The sequence below is a fragment of the Neopelma chrysocephalum genome, unplaced genomic scaffold (assembly GCF_003984885.1).
Source record: "Neopelma chrysocephalum unplaced genomic scaffold, ASM398488v2 Primary Assembly neopelma1_23, whole genome shotgun sequence".
Taxonomy (NCBI): Eukaryota; Metazoa; Chordata; class Aves; order Passeriformes; family Pipridae; genus Neopelma; species Neopelma chrysocephalum.
Window position 1 is genome coordinate 2,300,886 of NW_020897691.1, and position 18,344 is coordinate 2,319,229.

General features: G+C 35.0%; 1 protein-coding gene across 9 annotated transcripts in view; it reads left to right on the top strand.

Annotated features, from left to right (window-relative positions):
- RGS7 (regulator of G protein signaling 7) overlaps positions 1 to 18,344 on the top strand; it is a 265,842-nt gene that overhangs the window by 127,455 nt on the left and 120,043 nt on the right. For all 9 annotated transcript variants that reach the window (XR_003534385.1, XM_027684429.1, XM_027684421.1 and 6 more), the window contains exon 3: positions 8,058 to 8,154. Coding sequence is in view for 8 of the 9 variants with exons in the window: in XM_027684429.1 (XP_027540230.1) it covers positions 8,058 to 8,154 (97 nt within the window). In the remaining variant the exon portion in view is untranslated. The remainder of the gene's footprint in view (positions 1 to 8,057; positions 8,155 to 18,344) is intronic.

Genomic DNA, 18,344 nt, shown 5'->3' on the forward strand with positions numbered 1-18,344 from the left:
CTTTTTCTTTTTCTTTTTCTTTTTCTTTTTCTTTTTCTTTTTTTTTCCTGTTGAATTTTGTCATTTTATTTTTCTCCTTTTTGGAAAAGAATCCAAACATTTTGACCATTTTTGTAATATTGTTTTGAAAGATCCATTTGGGTTCTCAGAGGTCAGGTTTCCAGATGAGCTTCTCTGTTTCTAAAATATACAGGAGACTCCATTTTTAATGTCAGGACTATCATATCATGAATGATCAGTACAACTTAGGAAATATCTTGGCTTTGAGAGACTGTATTTTAAAAATATGTATTTTGCCCAAGAAACATTCTAAGCTGGTAGTACAGCTTAGAAGTTTAAGTCATGGCCTGACAGAATAATAAAATTTATTTATAGGTTTAGTTGCTTTAAAAAATTATGGTTTTTTGAATGCAGTATTCTTACAGAAATCCTGCTATTAATAAAATTAATCTTTCACCAAGACCATCTTCATCAAGCTGTGGTTTTTTCCTTCTCAAGTACCCACAGTGATGCTTCCCTTTCCTCTGTCATTCCAACCAATGTTTCACACCTGTGATGGAAATAATGATTTTACTGAAAGCTGCAATGCAATTTCCCAGATTATCATTGACTTCAGTGGTCTTGAAGTTTCACCATCTGGATGGGTTTTTTTAACTCCTTTGGATAAGCTTTCCCCGGTTTTGTTGTGCAGCACTAGCATTCAATTTTGAGAAATTGGTATTTTTATTTGATTATAATAATAATAATGTTTATGTTCCAAAAAAACCCCCGATAATAAACTGAAATGTTATCTATAATTTAAACATGAAAACCATTCATTTAAAATAGCAATATTTGGGGCAATGTGTAAACTTTTATATTTTCTGTGTCTGATTGTGACATTTCCTAAATATAGAAAATGCTTCTTGGCTTGGAAAGGGTGGAGTAAAAATAAATTATGAAGTAATAATAGTATGAAACAATTTTAAAACATACTTGAATTATTTTTCAAGAGTTTAATTTAAAAAAATATAACTTTTTTCCCTTACTTAATGTGTTTTTTGTTGTTTGAAATTGCATTTTTGTGAGGGCCAGGGAGCTGGAGTTGCCAACTACCTGACTTTTTGTAGAGTTATTATAGCATTTTCTATAATCTTTTATAAATTCCAAAGATGAATCAGTATGATATATTCCTCTAAAGTTATATGTTTTTTCTGCAGTGCCTGTTGAGTAGTTTTTAGAAACTACATCAGTCTACTGATCACAGTCCAGCTACGTGGCATCAATATGCATTCAGTGAAAAGGATGTATGTCCTATGTATCTAGGTGTAGGGACTTTACGTGAAACAAAATTTATCTGACTGAAAAAAATGGGAGTAATAGCTCATGAAGTGTTATAGATTTATTGACAGAATTATGATGTGCTAAATTCTCAAAATATATATTGACAGAAGCAAGCTTGCACTATTTTTCTGAATTAGAATAAAGAACTTTTTTTTTTTTGTGAAATACAGTATTAAAATGTTTTCACTTCAACTTATCCAAAGAAGGCATAGTAAGAAATAACTTCAGAGTGAAGATAGAAATAAAAGGTTACTGGGAGATCTTCCATTTACCCAGTGTATGAAACAGAGAAAAAAAAGTTGTATCTCATGATGTGTTGGGGCATCAAATCACTAGCTCAACATTAGCAGTCCTTGGGAGAAAATATAATTACTTATTAGCATCAGTTGCTATCTGCAGAATGTATTATATGGTATCTCCAAGATTTTCCATTCAGTATTGTACAGTTTTTATTTGCTGGGGATTAACCTTTATTTGATCTTTACCTAGGAATCACTGACAGCTGTAGCTTCCGAGCAGGCCACATGACAGGAGTTTAAAGTATGCTTTTAAGTTGCCCTTCTTTATTAAGATATGTGTAGGAATGAAAAGCACAAGAACTACTCGTATGGATTTTATTAAACTACAAGCACTTTTAAAATAAAATGAAGGGTTTGTTGATTTAGCGTTTTAGTTACGTGAATAAGACAAGAATATGCTTAAAATTATAACTTGAAGCCCATTCTAAATCAGCAAAGTGGTGCAGAGCCTATCATATTGATGCAAGCTCAGTGATGAACAGACAGGGTTGATGGTATGGAGAAGCCCAGTGGGACTGTTCCTTTAATTAGGAAAAACTCAGGTCTCAAAAATAATTGCACAAAATTGGCATTCATTTTCAAATGAATTAAAAGTAGCCTAAATTATTCTTAATAAATGAAAAAGGTTTGCACTCATTTAATGTAAGCACAGGCTGTTGGTGTGTATAGTACCACACTTGTTTTACAGCCAATCTGAAACATTACCTGTTTGTTGTATCTGACACAGTATAACTAAAGAGGGCAAATAAATTTGAACCTTAAGTAGAAATTTAGATTGAAAACTACAAATGAAGCCGTAAGACTGATGACAGGTAATGCTGCAATATAGACTTTTGTGCTATATGTGAAAGCACAACATCCTTGGCTCTCCACAGATATTCTGTTAAGGCCAGAGAATGAACTGTTTGCTCATACCAGTGTCTTCATACTATGGAAGGAAAGGAACATGAGCAGAGGTGCTCATGAGGTACCTCATCATAGGTATACGTAGAAAATTAGGCTCTTCAAACTATCTCCACAGCATCTATTTAATATGATTGGAAACTTTTGTGTTGGTTTGTCATTTGTTTTTATGATGTCAAATAATTACTTCAGCAAATAGAGTCTCTGAAAAGAATGAGACCAGTCATTCTTGTATTCTTTTAATTAAATTATTCTCTAATTTAATGTTCATCGGAGAGTACTTAGGGCAGTTTCCTGTATTGGTAGACCAGAGATGCAATATTGCTCTCTTATAGGAACTCCTGACTGAGTGCCTTTTTTTTTTTCAATAAGCTCAGAGACTTCATGCATGACTGTCATTAACAGTTTGGTTAATCTTGCATGTTTCAAGCCCAACTTTCAGTGCTGTATTTTAGTCAAAAATCTAAATGTACTTTTCTGGACTGCTGAATGTTTTAAACTTAGTTTTCACCCCAAGTAGGAATGAAGAGTTGAAATAACCCAATTCTGCATTAAATGTAAAATGCTAAAATCTTTGATACAGAGATATTAAACCATCTCTTCTCTACACACTTGATTTAGAAAAATGGTTGTCAGCACTCCTAAACTGAGATTATTTGTTTTACTTTGGTGAGCAAAATATTTGATCAGATAATCAGTTTGCCTGTATCTATGCTTGTCAGTGCAGCCTCCTGGGATTTGTAGTTCCTGTATTTTGTGCTCTTTTCTTCTCAGTGATGCAGCCTGAGCCAAGACCCCTGTTTCACTGATTTGGGCAGCTCTCAGGAGGCACTGTGATGATTAAAGAAGGATATTGCAGTGATTGTTGGTATGTGTAGTCTGGGCAAAGAGCAGCTCACATGGGAAGACTGAGGCTCCTAAACTGAAACTTTGATGGGGTAGTTAAGCCATTCATGTAAATACGAAGGTCTCAACAGAAAATTTGTAGTACAATTGACAGCATGCGAGACAGAGCATAAGTAGTACAATGGGGTTCAAGAGAAGAGCACTGTTGAAAGGAAGAGCAGGTACAGGAAACTAATTACTAATAAGGTGAGAAGCGATCTATCTATCTATCTAATCTTCTTCATGTGTTGGAAAACAGAAAAAAAAGTGGCCATTACCTTGTAAGGAACATTGCACTTTCTCCTACCCTGCAGGTTTTGTTCAGCCCATGTTATTGATGTATCTCTGTATGGCTAAGGAAACCTCCTGCAACCTTCTTGCTAGCTGCACTAACAACTTCAGACTGTAAAATGCTCAAGTAGCGAGGGAAAAAATGTCTAAGGAAGTAAGGAGGGGAAAAAAATCTCTAAGGAAACTTGTTGCATAGTGTGTAAGAAATCTTTACATACTGTAACTCTTTTTACTTCTTAATCAGTTTGAATGAGGTTTGTAGTTAGTTCCACTGGGTTATTCCACCCCTGCATTTGTGTAAAAGGAAGAAGAAAGATTTTAGCAGAATTAAGAAAGTTGTAGTGTGGGTGGACCCCAGTACACTCAATGTAAGAGCAATCCCCTGTTCTGAGGTACGATACTGAGTACAAAATTATGCTCAGTTTCATTCTAATGTCTCTGGGTATACTCTTAATTCCCTGTCACTGAATTATTTTTTTTTAGGAACAGAAATCAAATTGATATATCTGTATATGTCTGAGTGGGTCAAAGCTTCAAGTTTTTACCATATATCTCTTGAATTTCAGTTAATTCCAGACCAATTACTTTTTCTACTATTGGAATCCTTGTATCTAGTGATCATCTTTATGTGGAGTTGATCTAGGCTCAATTTTACAGGAATAAAAAAATTGTTGTCCTGAACTTGCAAACCTTTTGCACTTTTGACTTTTCTTGTCTTTGAACTAATGAAACCCCTCTGCTTCTTAAGATGCAGTGATGCTGAATTATGGTGAAAGTTGATTATTTTTGCAAGATGTTGATGCCTGCTCTGCTGTTGCTACGAAAAAAATTCTAGGAGCCGTTTAGCTGGGGTGAGATAAGAAAGGGTTTAATTATGCCAAGGCAATAGAGATGTTACACGACGCGCGCCGGGCTGTGCCTGGGATGTTACATTTATAGCAATATCTGGCCAATCCCAAGTGTGTCCTCCCCGTGGCTTTTGCTCTGGTCCACCCCCTGGCCCACCTCCTGGAATTGGGTCGGGGGGCTTTTTGGGACCCCCTCTTCATCATTCCTCCTCATCTTCGGGGTACAGAGAGCAGAGTCACACAGTTCCTTGACTCTGTCCTGCGGTTTAGGCCAAGATACAAGCGTTCTCCAAACAAGACAGGCTTGCCTTGACAAGAGACAAAACATCTTCTACTGGATATGGGGGTAGGGTGAGAGGCTTAAGGAATGTATAAACTAAGGGGTGCTACAGGGAGGAGGGAGAAAGGGGTTTGTTTCTAAAATCTACTTCTATTACCTATAAAACTTATAAGGTAGAAAAATAAAAAATCATTATGGGCTTAAGGCATCAATGTGCAGATGGTTAGCAATGAAATTCATATTTAGATATAGAAATTTAAAGATCAGTGTCTCTCCTCTCAAACCACATGGCACTGAAACCTAAGGAACCAGAAGAATTCTACTCCTAGGAGTTAGATTCATTTCACCTAGCTATAGGTAGCTAAAGGATACTGATTTTGGTTTGCAGTCAAGACCTCCACTGCCAATAATGGAGAAAGACAAATCCCTTTATGTAGGTGATGATTAAAGAAGGAAGAGGTGAATCATGCCCCATATGGCAGAAGCCTGTTATGGTCATATTGAAGAAGAAAACCCTAATAAGCATAGTCCTTCAGTGGACTTTTAGCAACACACATCAATGAGAACCATCACCTTTATTTCCCATTTGATAACTTTGAATCTCTTTTCCTCATGGTCAGATACTACTGACTTTGTAGGCATGTTAGTTCTGTATGGGTTCTGCTCCTGGGGTAAGTCATGCATGCCTGCATGCCTAGCTCCCAGTGTATTTGGAGCAGAGTGAGTTGTTATTATTCAATGACTCCTGTAAGCTGTAGTCTTTCTATTACAGGATATTGCTATCCTCTTTATTTTTTGCTTCATTATAAGATGCTTTGTCACTGTTGTCATAGAGTTAGTCTTTGAAATAGATTTCACAGAGTCCTTATATGTCAAGATGAGGCTTCAAATTATTTCACAGGGAGACAAATGAAGTTTTAAATATTAATATTTTAAGTTTGTTCTGAGTTGCCAGTGCATTGGAAGGTTAGTGAGTTTTTGTCAGAGTTAGAATTGCCTCACTGGTAAGTAAGTTGCACATATTTTGAAGAATACTTTTATTTAGAAAGGCTGTAGAATCTGTGATGCACTGGAAATTTCTTCCTAGCTACACTTTCCCTGTTAATGATGTATAATGATGACCAAAAAGCTAAAAAGATGTGCTTATACAACTTCCTTTTTTCAAGTATATCGAGTTCAATTTGCGGAATGATCAGGAGGCAAATTATTTGTGGATTTTTTTCCTCTGAGTTCTTTGAGAATGTTTAGAGATGAAAAAGATCCCATTGCAAGATCAGAGACAGTCAGGTTTAGCCAGGTAACAACATATGAAAAGAACTGTGAAAGTCTAATTCTGAGGTAAAATAAAGAAGTCTGTATTTTACTTTTCAGCATCAGGGCAGGTGACTCACAAAAAACCAGTGATACATCAGGAAGGAAAATTATTACATCAGGCAGCAGCATGTGTTTCCCAGATTAGGCTTCTTGAGCAAAATTAGATTAAGATTTTCTTTCATCTTTCTAATTAAACTGTTCTACCCTTTCATTGTCTTAGGTCATTTTTGATGAATGACTGAGAAGTGCCTTGACTGCTGCTTCCCAAATATAAATAAATGAGATGTTTTTCAGTGGAAAAGATTATATATTTGCTGAATTTAAAGCAGCTAAAACAGAAATAGCCACTACATATATTGAAAGTTAAACTGTGCACCTGCATATGTTGGATTAGATAGTTTTGAATCTTTAATTGAAATTGAACATTGGTTCATTTCTTCTGTTACATTTGCACATTGCTTAATTCTGAGCAATAGGCTCAGTTTTTCATATCTTACTAACAATAGCTACTTCTGTGAAATTTTTGGATTTGCATTCCTTGGGTTGTGAATGTACGATCCGTAAGTACATGGAGCATGGGAACCTCCAGACACTCTCTGTGTAAATAGGTTTTTCATAAGCAGTTGCACTCATTGATTTTGGGTTTTTTTCAGTATGGATTTTTTTTCTTTTTCCTACGGACACCATGGGTGATCCCAAATGCTGTTCTGTTTTCTGGCTTTATACAACTCACTTATTGGGCCAGTTAATGCACAGCTGCACCCAATGCTGCTTTGCTGTTTGCTAATGTGGGTCATCTGATTTCAGTGGAGAGAAGGTGCATGACAGAATTTTGTCTGTTAGTCTGCTTCCACAGCCCACCCCAGCCACAAACTTTAAATGAATTCTTTGGGAATCTATTAGGGTATAGAGGTGAGATAGAAAACTTTTTTAAGCTTTGACTCATAAAAGATTATAAAATGCCCTATCACACAGAGTTTTTCATATGGTGTATCTTGGTGATTCAGTTAAAAATAGTTGTAATTAATTTTATCACAATTTCATTGAATATTTTGAGAAGTTAGATATTCAAAGAAAGAAAGAATGAATTTGAAAATGTGTAAACTTCAATTATGAAATGATAGAAATGAAATAAGCCAATGACTCCAAATATTTGTTCTGTTTTCCAGTAAAAGGGCTTGCTATTTGTAGTTCACAGGAAAGTGAACCTTTGGGTTGGGCGTAATTTATAAAATATATGATCCAAATTAGCCTAAAAATTGAGTTGGAAAAACTGAGCTAATATAAGAGTATATTAAAAAAAAAAATCAGCAAATCAATCTTAAATATTTTTATACCCACTTCATTACCTGGAAAGAAATCTTGCGTTTCTGGCTCTGCTGTCTCCAAGGATGCAAAATTGCTTCATTCTGTATTTTTTTCCCTTCTCTAAAGAAAAGAAGAAATTTTTACTTTGAACTTACTTATTTTTGTTTTCAACAGTCTATTTGAGAACTGTATCAGTCCCCTAGAAGCCTATATGTGTCTATTTTGTCTGTATGTGTCTATTTTTCTTTTATATGTGGTACAATACCATTAATACAATCAAAAAATGAAGTTTTATATCCGCCAATGATTTTTGACAACTTCTTTTACCTACTTTAACTAAATATAACTTTATTAAGTTGTTCTGCATTGCTATTTCTTTCTCAAGAGACTTTGAGTACATAAATTTTTTTACTCTTTTGCATAAATAAATTACTTGTAGTTTGTAGCCTGTTCAATAAAAATATAGAATATAAGTTAAGAAAGAAATAACAAGAGTGGACCTGTCATTCTGAGAGATTGATCTGGGATTTTTTGGAGATTAATTTTAGGAAATAATTCTGGATTTCTTTATTCTTTCTTTCTTTTTTTTTCCCTCTCTCTGTTCAGATGGAAGATGTCATAGCCCGCATGCAAGATGAGAAAAATGGGATTCCTATTCGCACAGTGAAAAGTTTTCTTTCCAAGATCCCCAGTGTCTTTTCTGGTAAGAGTCAAAGTGAATTTCATACTATTTTAAAGTTTTAACTCTACCTTATATAAGGGAATGCTCAAAGGGAAAACACTTTTAAATGAGTGCTGTGGGGAATTCACAGTCATCTGGTCTCGAGGAGACATCCCAGATCGTTTGAATAAATATAGAAATTTTTGATGTTTCTCTCAGATTGAAGTGGTCTTACACAGAGATATTTTTGTCCTGTAAATTAAGTGAAGGGAATATTTAATTCACTACAAAAAGGCAATATTTTTTTATTGCAGATCTGAATCTGTTTTTTAGACAGTTTTCGTAGCAAGTATGAGTTTAGTGTATCGGCCAGTACATGAAGGTAAAAAATGCCATAGTAGCAGCACAAAAGAAAAATCATCACTGCACTCTGCAACTGATACTGAATAGGGGGTGTGATACTTATTACAACAGTCATGATCTGCTTTTGCAGCTGGTTGCCTGTCCCTGAGGAACTAAGACTGAGATGTCTATGGTGATTTGCAAGACAGCTGTAAACTTTATAACTAATCCAAGTCAGTATTGTCATAGGCCCAAAAATCTGTCAATTTATTAATTAATTAAGATATATTTATTCAGGTATTTACATAATTCTACATCAATTTATGCATTATATATGTGGATGTATACTCCAATGAGTATTTGTGTGTGTGTATGTATATATATCTCTCTCTCTCCATATATGCCCTTTGAAATAAATTACATTGTTTAACCTAATTTTTCCATACTCTAGTAACACTTGCAATTTTGGTAATAAAAAAGGTAATACTTTTATAGGAAGTATTTATAGAGTTTTGTACTGTCCAGAACAGCAAGAAGAATTCTCTACTTTAATTTTCAACTTTTGAAATGATTTTGCTAGTGAGTAATTCTGTCACAAAGAAGGATAGAGTCTTAAGAGTGAACAAAATAGCTTCATGATTGTAGAAATTACTTGTACTAAAACTAGCCTTTGAAGAATGGACCTTTATTTCCCATGAGTTAGTTCAGCATGGCATTATATTAAATAATCCATATTAATTTTTAATCTCTGCCTTACATTGTGGGCTATGGATTTCAAAATAGACAGACCAAAATATCTTTTCTTTTTTTGGCTGGTATAGACATCAGACTTTTAAAGATTATGTTAGAATATATGTACAGTAGTACATAGCAGTCACCTTTTCTATTTATGCACTAACTTTATTAATTGCAGAGGGAAAGAAAAATCATAGGAGAGTTCATTTTTTTCCCTTTGCAGATTTTCTACCTCAAATACCAGGGCTGTAATTTTTACTAGACGTGACTAAAAGCCCCATCAGAACAGCACAACTTTCATTTTAGTTAAATTGATATGCTTTCCTGTCAGTTCTCTACACTGAATGGAATCTGAAATATTCAAACCTTTGTGTTGAGTAGCAGATTTCATTTAGTGTCTGAGGAGTTTATGTAGCAAACAAAACTTTTTGGCTTGAACTCAAAACTGTTGATTGCTAGGAAACACGGGAATATTGTTGTCTAAGGATCGTGATGATAATAGTGCAAATATATGTAATAAAAGCTTGTACTGTTAATACCTACAAAAGCATCCATACGTAAATGGCCAAAATGAGCATCAAAAGCAGATGCTCTCCAGTTAAAAAAAAAATAATATATTTATATGCTCATATATATATGTGTGTGTGTGTATGTCTATGCATAAAAGCATGTCTTATATGCAGCCATCTGTTCAGGATTATGTTCCATAAAAACCAGAGCTTTGCAATTGTTTGGGATTTTTTTGGTGGGGAGAAGCAAAATGGGTAGCTCTACCACAGTGAAATCATTTTCCTGCTAACACTTAGAAAAGATCTGTAAGAGTCCTTTAAACAACTTGTAAAAACTAAAGTTGTCCATAAATTGTCTGTAGGAATAGGGTCTTATGGAATAGCATTTTGATTATGTTGTTATAGATTAATTTTTATTTTTGTGTGCTTTTATTTCATAGTAGTTTATCTTAAAACAGCAAGTGAGAACCTAGTTGAAAGAGCAGTCACTTTTTTAATGCAAAATTACTGACCATATCTATTTAAGGATGACTGCATTAGCAAAATCAGCCTGGGGAATGGTATTTGAATTTAACAGAATGTTGTGATTATAATAAACAAAATGATGTGATTATACTATCTAATTTACTGAGTCATTCCTTAAATGTTTTCAGAAGTAAAATATCCACACAGTGAAACATTTGCAATACAGATAATCTTCTATATGCTACGCACATTGTTGAGCTTCAGAAAAATATAATTCTAAGTTAAAGATTATTTCACTTTGTGAAATTTTGAAAATATGAGAAATCATTTTGCTTTATATTCCACATATTCATAGAGAGCAAATAAAAATTTGAAACTTTTAAGGCTCCAAGGAAAAATGTAGGCAGGTGAGTTTGCTCCTTTTATGTGAATATGCATTTAGAAGTACAAAAGAAGGGTTGTTGTCTCCATTCCTTTAAAATGTTTTGGAGGAGTGAAGAAGATATTTTATATAGACATCTTGCTGGTCAGCAATAATAATTGCGTGAAGATTGACATGATGATTCCTTATTAACACTGATTAGAGTATTAGCAATAAAGAGAAGGCAATTTGCCTGGCCCATGGTTCACCATTAGACTTGGAAATGGATAAAAAAAGACTTACTTGAAATGGTGAATGTAGGAAGTATGCAATATGAATCATAGAGAATAGAATGAGTGCTAAAATATCATTTTTATTTTTACTAAGGAGAGGTAGGAAGCAAATGCCAAAGTTTTGCTGTTCACTTTGAAGGAGAAGGAAGCATTCAGAGTTTACCAACAAAGCACTGCAATAGTTGAGGGTTTGTTTTGGGGATCTTTGTGGGGGGCAGTGGGTTGGTCAGTATTAATACTGAAAGTTTCATAAGCTAATCATAACGTGAATATTTCATTAAAATGATGTAGTGATACAGTGGTGTCTTATGGTCATTATGGAATATCAATGTGATGCTTTATTGAAGTATGTAATACTTGGATATGCTTGGTACTGAATAAAATCTGTGGAGAATGTGTCAGTTGAGTGGTATGTAAGCTTGAGTGCTTAACACTAGCACTTTTATTGAAGGAGCAGGGAGAACTATGAGAAATGTAAGTTCAATTAAAGAATGCAAACAGAGACAGAATAAAGAGCATTCAAGAAAAACATGTTCTTACTAGTTATTACTGGCTGTTTCTGATGCATGGCTCAATAATTTTGGAAAGTAGTCACAGCTTGAACCAACAAAAATAGGAGAAGAAGATCAGTAGAAAGGTTTTTTTTTCACGTCTCCTTCTGAGTTAGAGAGAAAAATGAAAACATTAATTTACCTTTCACTGGAAAATATAATCTGTTAAAGTCTTTGGTTTTTTCTCATTCCTATATGTGAAGCTGATATTGCGTCTTTTCCATAAAGACATTATGTTTTCCCATTTTTTAGAAAGATTATTGTCATCATATCTAATTTTTATTAAATGTTTTTTCTGATCTCAGAAAATGGTTATTTCTCTTTTATCTATGAAATCATGAAGATATTTAAATATTCCACTTTGATTAGCAAATGAATCAATATGGTCATTATTTACCAGTTTTTGTTTGAGCACTAGTAGTAGTCTGCTTGGTAAAAAATAAGTAATTTATGTGCTTAAACATAAAAAAATGCTGCCAAGAGCAGAACAACAGCCTCAGTAGCCTGGTCAGATATAGTGCGAGACTCCAGAGGAAAGCAGTGTCATAGTAGCTCGTCTCACTCACAATTCACAGGTGGGTGAGCCCAAGGGGTGAATCACAGGGGCTACCTACATTAGTATTGCTTGTTATATAGAGGGAGACAGCAAAAAATGAAGATCAATACAGTGGGAATTGGATGACTCAGGGGACTAATAACAAGAAAGGGAGTTTCACATGTCATTAGTTTTGATCTTCCCCGATGAGTAATGAGTTGATAGCATCTGATGACTTCTCGGTGCTGCATGTGAAATTAGTTGATAAGTTTATCCACTTCAGTACTGGAGATCATCTATCTGAAACACAAGATGAAAGAGAAAGCTCTACTACTTGGTTTGACAGAAAAAAGCCCCACAAGAAGTGTAACACTTCAATCGACTGGTACCTTTTGAACAAAGTAACATTACATTAGAGGTAAATAAAAGGAGTTCTAAATTTCCATTTTTGATAGATTTTCCAGAATAAATTAACCATGTGGGACAAGCTAGAATTCCCATCTCCCAAGTCTCGAATTTTATGGGCTTTGTTTTTTCCTTCAGTGTCTCCCTTGCCGGGTCAATGACAGTTTCCTACTTTCTTATTCTATCTATTCCTTCATCTCTCTTTTCTTTCATTCTCCTAAAGTATAATTTAATAGTAGAATTATTGCTGATTTCTTTATGCCAAATCAGCCTCTTATTATTTCCAAACAGAGCCTTCAGTGTTAAAACTGCAAGCTCACTGCCTTTAAGAGGTTCCAGTCTTAGTAAAATGCTTTGATGAAAATCTTGCTGTCAGTTCATGAAGGACACAAGCTGGATAATTCATTCTCCTGTACCCCTTCAGATGGGCAAATGTGAGCAGGGAGTTGCTATCTTTATAGTTTCACTTTTCAAATCAGAATTTCAAGAACAAAAAGGTAATAATCCTCTATTCCCAAATGAGTAGTTGGTTTGAAGTTATACAGTGAGTCTCTCGTGTGTCATTTCCATTCAACACTTTGTCAGAGTGAATGATCTGCATTCAAATGCTCATGGTCTTGTGGAAGTGGATATTTTCAAGAAGACTGGTTCTCTTATTTGTTGATATCATGTTCATGATTTTTTGAGTCATCAGTAGAAGAGATTGACTAAATGGATATACAGTCATTTCCTAGTGAGATAATTAACTGATTAATGAGTGATGCTTTATATTCTTCACAGAAAATCAAAGTGGATATTTGAGTGCTGTCTACATACCTTCACCTCTTGTTTCTATTTGTTTTCCTGTCTTGGCCTCCTGACTTGGCCAGAGAAGGGTACTGTTAAGCTGCTTAAAACTTGACAGAACTTCAGTATTTTATGGAAAATAAGCTTTGTGACAGCATTGCAGTTTGGTAGCTCAGAATGAGCAAGCTGTGGTGGGCTGGGATCAAATAAGAGCTAAATGCTGTTCAGAAAGAAATGAAGAACTGTTTCCAGTAGGTAGTTCCAACCTCCCTGCCACGGGCAGGGACAGCTTCCACTAGACCAGGTTACTCCAAGCCCCACCCATCCTGGCCTTGAACACTTCCAGGGATGAGACATCCACAACTTATCTAGGCAGCCTGTTCCAAGATGATTATGCTCTCCATTTTCATTTTAAGGCATGTGTTAACATTGGTTCTTTAATGAATTACTGTCAGAATGAAAAGCTTTTCAAACTGTGAAGATATATTTGTTGGTTATTTTAAACAGAACAAAAAATACTAATTTAAAAGTTATTGCTTCTTCCTAACCAAACAGTAACAAAAAAATTGTATTCTTATGTTTATCTTTCAATTCATTGGTGATTGCCATTGGGAGCATTAGTAAAAAGATGGAAATAAAGTGAAAAAAGTCTGAGGCAATTTTTCAAAATTGGCCTAGGAAGCTGAAATATACTGAAAACCCATTGAAAAGTCTTTGAAAATAATCTGTGTGCAAAACATTCATCATAAATATCCATTGCTTTAAAATCAATAGATATGAAAAACTTATTTTCACAGACATTTGCAAAATAATTAGGTATAGAAGTCATGCACTGATGGGAAAAATTTTTTAATTGTTACTCCCTTGTTGTGAGATGGGACATTGCTGATGACATTCATCTTCTTTGTGGTTTGTCCACATGAGGTGCATATCTTGAATTAGATGACCCCCTGTTTCCCCATCACATGCTTCCCTCTAAACACATGTTTCCAGAGAATTAGCTCTGGGCCTTGTTGATGATCAATAAAATTTTTTTCCTAACTTTTTCTACTATATTGTTTTATAATGAAAATACTTCCCTTCCTTTTCTAGACCTTCTTCCTAATCTCTACACATGTAAAATTTTGACAGTGTTTTGAGTGGAAGAGGATTGCACCTTTGAAGTGTGAGAACTTTTCAAAGGAGTATGGAAAAACCTATTGCATTCATTAGGGCCAAAAATGCACCTAGGTTGCCACCCTTGACACCCAGTCTCTGGACACACATTCATGGAAAATGTGGGGTGAAAAGGGAGCCCTGAACCAGCCTCACATCAGCCTGAAATTATCAGGAATTCTGCAATCTATCACAGCTTCACTTTAAGCACTTTACCCTTTTTTACCTTTTTTTTCTGTCATTAACACCAGTTAATAATTGTGTTTTGCTAGTTTTCTATCAGCAATAAGTAGTACTTACAGAAAACAGAGAAAATAGCCCCCTCCAATACACACATACAAAAATAAGTAGCATGAATATTTATGCCATATGTATTTGCCCATGGAGGCAGTGCATAATATATCAGCTTAACAGAAACCCTCTTAAGCTGATATAAGAGGCATCTGTAGTAGTGATAGGTTAGCTGAAATCTTCTATGTGCATAAAACCTTGTAGGAAGAGAAGACTAGATTATGTCTAAAGAAGAGCAAATGTACATAAATATATTCAGTAGTTCTATGAAAATGGTTTTCCTTCCTGTCTATATCTTGGAAATCTCTTAGAAAAAATACTATTGATGTAGCAATGATAAGAACTAGTGGAATAAGTACCAGTGAGAATTTTCTGGGGACCTGTATTTTAAGTAATTGTATTAATTAAGGAGCACAGCAAAGTAAACTACTTGACTCCACCACTTTATGAGGTACTTCTGTGTTCACAAAGCTGTTTGTTTAAATCACATTGGATTGTTTTCAGAGAGTAATTTGAGGTAGTCAGAAGAGAAGTGTTTTCTGAGAGAACAGGGTTGGTACTCTGCTGTCACTAATTTCTGAGACAGGAGGGCAATTTGGTGCTCATGTTAAGAATGGGGAGAGGAAGTGTATATAGCTGAACGTAAATGAAGTCCCATCATGAAGTCCTTTTTGAACGTTTGTAATGCTTCTACCACAATGTGAAATCTGTTTTATGCTATGCTTGTTAAATAGCCTCTGGAAACTATTTCAGAAGTGAACATCCACTGGGACAAAAGGAAGAGAAACCCAGTCTGATCCCTCTAAAGACAGAATGCTTGAGCACAAAAAGTATCTACTGTCTTGCCATAAAATCAGAAGTTTGTAGTAGTACCTGGAATTTTTAAGTGTCAGTTTGTATGAGCATAATGTAATTCTAAAGCCAGGAATGTATGTTAGCAGGTTTGTGCCCTGAATACATTGTCAGTTAGAATGGAATAGAATAATTACAGAGAAAATCTTCATACAGGGCTGTAGTTAAGCAGGTACTGTAATTGTTTTATAAGCAGAGATGATAGATAATATTACAATTACATTTTGGAGTACACCTGTTGAAAAATAGCTAATTTTTTAATTTATGTGCCATTGTATGTTATTGTCTGGTGGCATTTTTTCAATTGATTGGTGATTATTTATTATATGTGTATAGAAAGCAATGTAGCCATGTGATATGTATTGCTAGTACAGACACAAGTGATACATTATTTAGAGATATCCTGTTAGGTGTAATACACTCCAAATGTACACATTACCTTTTCTTTTTAAGATGGTACAAATGCGTCTGGAATAATAGTCCCCTTTTCCTCTTAAATGATGTCTAACATTGACTCATTTTGTGACTTTTCAAACAAGATAATTTATTTCTGGTTCAGTTTTATCTTTTTAGTAAATAATAGTCTATCTTATTGTCTTTAAATCTACCATTATAAAGTCTTTTGGAATACTTAAAACTGCATGCAAAGAGAAAGTGGTTCTGTATTTGCAGATTTCAGTCTTCCATTTTTACAGACAAATAGATGTAGTTGGCCAGCAGTTAAAATAATCAAACTAAGTAAAATCATTCCCTGGAGAATATGTCCCTTAAGCAAGAAATCAAGTTAGCAGGGTTTACAAGATTACTTGTGATTTACCTCCTAATTCTGTTTGTTCCAGCTACAAGGAAAAAGACTTCGCCATTGCACTTGCATCAGAAGACTGCAGACTTGTCTTTGTGAAAGGACATCATGGCATAAATTCTAATAATTGTTAATTGTTTGTACTTCTGTTGTTACTGAAGTTATCTATGGACTGGTTTTGCGTGGTGCTATTATTAAATAGTGTATGCATACTTTATGATAACAAATGTCTCCCTAAGATCAGGATTTTCCTGTTCAGTGGGATGTCGTTTGATGACCCCCATCTCACTGCCACTTAGTTACACTCAGTCTAACTTTGCTTTACTAGGAGCTAGTGTGCATCTGGATTGTCTGGAACTTTTTTCTTGAGCATTTGCCTGGTATAGGCCTATCTGCATGTTTGTTTCAGCTTGGCTGTGTTTGTTGAAGTTACTGATCATGACACAGACCGAGCAGTCCATTTTATCTGTGTAGTGTATCGGCATGCAAGAAATTTCTATTTGTTAAGAATGTTTTGAAGCAGAATAGTAAGATCTGCATTTTCATTTCTCAGTTGTTACTGCATGTTGGGAGCCAGCTCTCTGAAAAAACCCAACAAAACTATTATTAAGGAATCTTTCTTTAGAGCTGGCAGAGCTGGCAAGACATTCCTCACCACTAAAATAATTTTCCTCCTGACTTAGGACAAGAAGCAAAATTCTCAGCTTTCTATGAAGCAAAACTGTTGTATTTTAATTTTATATATATATATATATATATTCCAGAGCATAATGAAAAATGGAGAGTTTCTTTTTGGAAAACATTATAAATGGGACACTTAAGACTTCTAAAAAACTTCAGCTGTAACAAACAGGTTTTGCATAAATCCCACTTTTTGACATTGAAAATGTCCTGAAGAAGTTCTACTAGTATTTTCTGCCAGCTGTGTTCCTGACAAAAAGTAATATACATCAAATTAGAAAGTTACCCACATGGGAAGCAAAGGTAATTTCATGCAGCTTACTGTGATTGACAGTCTATCACTACCCAGATAAGTGGACCATTGATAGTAATTTATTTTCCACAAATTATCAAAATAATTTTAAATGGAATCAAGAACAATTTGTTAACAGGAAACAAGAGTGTTCAAATGTGCAATGACTGTTATTACAATGCTGCACACATTTGACACAGCCTATTATAGGCTTCAAAATAAAGGTCAATAATCTACTTTCTAGCCTACACAGTTTGAGAGCGAGCCTTGATGTTACAAAAAAAAGCATGTAAGCTGGCAGGAGTTACCATGTTTTCTATTATCCCAACCCCACAGACTAAGTAGTCCCTGAGGCCAGGGGATGTTGGCAGCTTTGAAGGCACAAAGCCCAACATTCCTGCTGTGCACCTTGCCATTTTACTTCCCACACAGCATCTGTCTCTTTTTGCCTTAGGGAGGGAAGACCTCAGTGGGGATGAGCTTGATTTACTTGTTTCTCCTGTTAGGGAAGATCAGTGGAGCACATGCTGCTCACCTGTGCTGCTCTCTGGACCACAGTAGGAAATGGGCAGAGCTGTTGTAGCGGGTACCAGGAAGTCAGGAGGTGCAGGCTGGTGAGTTTGCTGTCTGAGGAACAGAGCAGAAACCCAGGACTCTTCAGGAATCCAGATAGATGGCACAAAGAAATTACTTAAAGGGTCCTCACTTATTGGTAGGAAGGAGGACATGGACATCACAATCACTTGGTTGATAGAGCCAAACTAATTGGAAAACATTGAGAACATTTAAAAAAAACCAAAAACCCAAACCCACCGTAAAGAACCAACCAACTGATCAAACAAATAAAACCAAAAAAAGAAGAAAAGAAAACGAATATTAATCTCCTTTCGCCATACGCACATTTTGTGAGATAATATATTTTATTATAAGGCCTGGTAGTGCTTGAGTGTAGCAGAAGAGGAGTGGAGCTGATGGGTACTTGACGAGTTGTGCAAGTTTGGAGCTGGCTTCCTGCCAAGTCTCCAAAACTTGACAACAGGGACTGCTTCCCAGAGAGGGAAGAAAAAAAAAACCAAGCAGCCAAAGTTCTAGCAAAAATATATATTTTACATAAAAAATAGATATATACTGTGAGAGTATTATATATATATATATATAACCCCAGAAACCCTAAATA